Source organism: Sinocyclocheilus anshuiensis, unplaced genomic scaffold (assembly GCF_001515605.1).
Source record: "Sinocyclocheilus anshuiensis isolate Anshui unplaced genomic scaffold, SAMN03320099.WGS_v1.1 scaffold244, whole genome shotgun sequence".
Taxonomy (NCBI): Eukaryota; Metazoa; Chordata; class Actinopteri; order Cypriniformes; family Cyprinidae; genus Sinocyclocheilus; species Sinocyclocheilus anshuiensis.
The window spans coordinates 586,836-590,515 of record NW_015558588.1 but is presented as its reverse complement, the minus strand read 5'-3'; the positions used below and the strand labels follow the sequence as shown (position 1 = coordinate 590,515).

The 3,680-nt window shown below is 29.9% G+C and overlaps 1 protein-coding gene across 1 annotated transcript in view; it reads left to right on the top strand.

Moving 5' to 3' along the window:
- Positions 1–1,854, top strand: part of LOC107679932 (neuronal membrane glycoprotein M6-b-like) — a 21,265-nt gene extending 19,411 nt beyond the window's left edge. The window contains exons 5-6 of the mRNA XM_016475658.1: positions 298–363; positions 1,297–1,854. Of these exons, the coding sequence (XP_016331144.1) occupies positions 298–363; positions 1,297–1,377 (147 nt within the window). The 3' untranslated portion in view covers positions 1,378–1,854. The remainder of the gene's footprint in view (positions 1–297; positions 364–1,296) is intronic.
- The last annotated feature ends 1,826 nt before the right edge of the window (positions 1,855–3,680 follow it).

Sequence of the window (3,680 nt, the reverse complement as noted above, 5' to 3'; positions counted from 1 at the left end):
AGTAAATTGTTTTAGTTTAATTTATTAAATAATTATTTAATAATTTATTAATTTTTTTTAACAGTGGTTTGCTTTTCACTATAAATTTGATTGATCAATTTTATTTTTTCTTTATTTAATATTACATTTATGAAATAGTTATTTAATAATTTATTATTTAATTTTTTTTTACAAATCTAAATTGTATTTGTCTGAAACACATTTGTCGCACTCTCACTGGTTTATTAGTTGTCCAGTAGTGGATGATTTGACAGGATTCTCTGTTCACATGCATTATTTGCCGTTGGTCTCTTGCAGTTCTATCTGTCTTATCATCTGTTCATCGTGGCTTGTGCCGGAGCCGGAGCCACAGTCATTGCTCTGGTAAGCGACGCTTGTTTTCTGCTGTTTGTTCCTCTTCCTCCTCTATTTACCCCTTCATTCCCAGCACCTGCATCTACTGCAAACCCTGTGCTTCCAGCCCCTGATCCGAGGGTTAGTTTTTGAGGTGAAGTCCCACTAGCTGACTCCAGATGACTTGATATTGTTCTGCAAATGCATGCATGTGAATGCCTGAGATATCAGCTAGTGGGACATCAGAAGCTCAGTTTCTACTCACATACTTTACTGATGCCCGAAGGGAAATTCAGTGTTATCGCATCTGCAAAAAACACGACATATTCAACACAACATAACGAGATCAGTCCCATTATAATCAGTGAAGCTGTCAATACTGGAGAAAAAAATGTGAGAAAAAAACATTATTAGAATTTTTCATTACATTTTATTTTAAATTGTTTGTTCTAATTTAATTATTTATTTAATTCAATTTGATTAAATAATTATGTAGTTATTTTATTTCTGCAAATATCATGTTTACCTATAATGTAGTTATACTAAATATATATTAAACTAATATAAACTATATATTTTATTTGTAATGTAATGTTTTTTATTTAATTATTTATTTAATATTATTTAATTTTATTAAACGATTATTTTTATTATTTAGAATTTTTTACTATAAATTGTATTTGTAATGTTAATTTTAATTTTGTCTGTTCTTTTTCATTTTAATTTATTAAATAATTATTTAATTTAATATTTTATTTTTTGTTACAATTGTCTTGCTTTTCACCAAAAATTCATATAATGCAATGCTTATTTAAATGTATTGTTTGTTTCTTTGTTTTATTATTTAATATTATTTAATTTAATGTAACTCTTAAGTGTTTTGTGATCAGATGCTTCCAGTGTATTTCAGGACTTGCAGTTTCTTTATTCCGTCATTGATTTCTGTGCTTTCTCTTCCACCAGCTCATCTACATGATGGCTACCACGTATAACTTTGCTGTTTTGAAGTTTAAGAGTCGAGAGGACTGCTGCACTAAATTTTAACGCAGTTGCGTGAAAGTGCCTAGAATGAGCAGCCACTGACAATATGGACTAAAATAATCGAAGCGAAGACAAACGGGAGAAACACTTCTTTGCTTTGACATGTAATGTGTAAATATAGGCCTGTATACGGATGTAGCATTTGGACGCAGGTGCAGCCCGAGTCTGCAAACATGCACGTGTTGTTAGCCAGAAAAGCCTAATTTGAAGCCTAACACGAAGTCTCTTTAAAGTCCTCTGAAGTATTACGGCTAAAGGACAGACGCACGGCGCAACAGAGGAAAGTATTTTTCCCATTCATTTTCTCAATAGAGATTCTGGAAAATCCTGATCCATGCACCAAATAAAAACCAGGTGATTCACGAAATACGATTCAAAGCACTACGATTGAAGACTAAATAACAGGAAAACTTGCATCTGAGCTTCAGTTCAAATTTGTATGAATTATAAACAATTCTAAATATTATATAAGCAGTTCTTGTATATATTTTTAAAATATATAAATGCATGTGTGTGTATTTATATATGCATAATAAAAACACACAGTACACACACATAGTTTTATCAATTTAATGCATTCTTGCTGAATAATATATATATATATATATATTAATATTTATATTACTTACCCCAAACTTTTATAAAGTAGTGTTTCAAACATTGATAATAATCAGAAATGTTTCTTGAGCAGCAAATCAGCATATTAGAATGGTTTCTGAAGATCATGTGACACTGAAGACTGGAGTAATGATGCTGAAAATTCAGCTTTGATCACAGAAATAAATTATATTTTAATGGATATTCACATAGAAATCAGCTGTTTTACATTAGAATAATATTTCACAATTTTTACTGTATTTTTGTATCAAATAAATGCAGCCTTGGTGAGCAGAAGACACTTCTTTCAAAAACATAAAAAAAAAATCATAATTATTCCAAGCTTTTGACTGTTGATGCATATAAATATAAAGTGATTTTTCTAAATCTTTCTACAAAAACACCTGCTATGAGACAATGAATGTGATTTTTACTTCCAGAATCTGTTGTGTTGTGTTAGAGGAGAAAAGTCTATTTTTTCTGAATTTTGCCGATTGTGCCAGTGTTTTCTTCCTTCAGACCTGTCTACAGTTTTCAGTGTTGCTTTAATCATTCCTACTCATACGTTTGAAGCAGTATTATGAAGATTGTTGGTATTTTTCATGTTTTTGAAGTATTAAAGACTCAGTGTACGTCTTCACAACTAACCTAGTTGTGTCTGGTTTGAGTCGAATGTTTTAAGGTACTGTTATTTTAAACACAGACCGTTCACTGTCAGCAGAGAGAAAAAAACTTTAAATCATTCTTAAAACATAATAAATGTAATAAAAGGTTTAATTCAAAAATGCATTTATATTATCAAAACGCAATATGGCAGTGCTTTATTATATGATTACCTCATCATAACACTGTCTGCTTTACTATTAATAAATAAACAAAAACATGCTGTCAGTAGGAATGACCTATGTGTGATTTAATCATTAATAAAAACATTGCATAAAAACACATGCATGATCATTGAGAAAGTTGTAGTTAGTGAGCAGAAGCACATGGCTTTGTGCCGAACGCTTGATTATATGATTTAACTTCTGAATATTAATCTACAGTGATTTAATCAGCTAAAAAACACATGCTTTTAAAATCACTCTAACATTCAAGGATTCAGTGGCTTATCGCTTCACAGTTTCTGGTTGCAAAGACATGCATTTACCTGCATTTCACAGGCTTTAAACGTGACTAATTCAGTCCGGATTTAACCGTTTTAATTCACATAAAAAATGAGGACGAGTTTGTTTCTTCATCAGATCTGTAGAAATGTAGCATTGCATCAGTGTCTCAGCAATGGATGCTCTGCAGTGAATGGGTGCTATATATATAATTTTTTTTTTCAAGGCAACATTTCTTATGTTCATTTATTTTAACTTGATGTACTAAAATAACTAAAACAAAAAATAAAATAAATAAAGGTATAAAAAAACCTAGAAATAAGAAATTAAAATTAATTTAAAAATGTTTTGTCATTTTTACGTTTTTAATTTTTATTTTAGTTTTTATTTCTTATTATTATTTAATGACATTTTTGTTTTAGATTTAGTTATTTTAGAACATCTGTTTGGACTGTTTATTTAAAACAGATGTAAAACTGCATCCATTCAAAAAGTAACAGCATGCAAGTTTGAAACAACATGAGGGAGAGTGTATTTTCATTTATGGATGAGTTATTCCTTTAAAATAAGTGTTGTGTTGTATCTGGTTGGGACGTGTGTGTG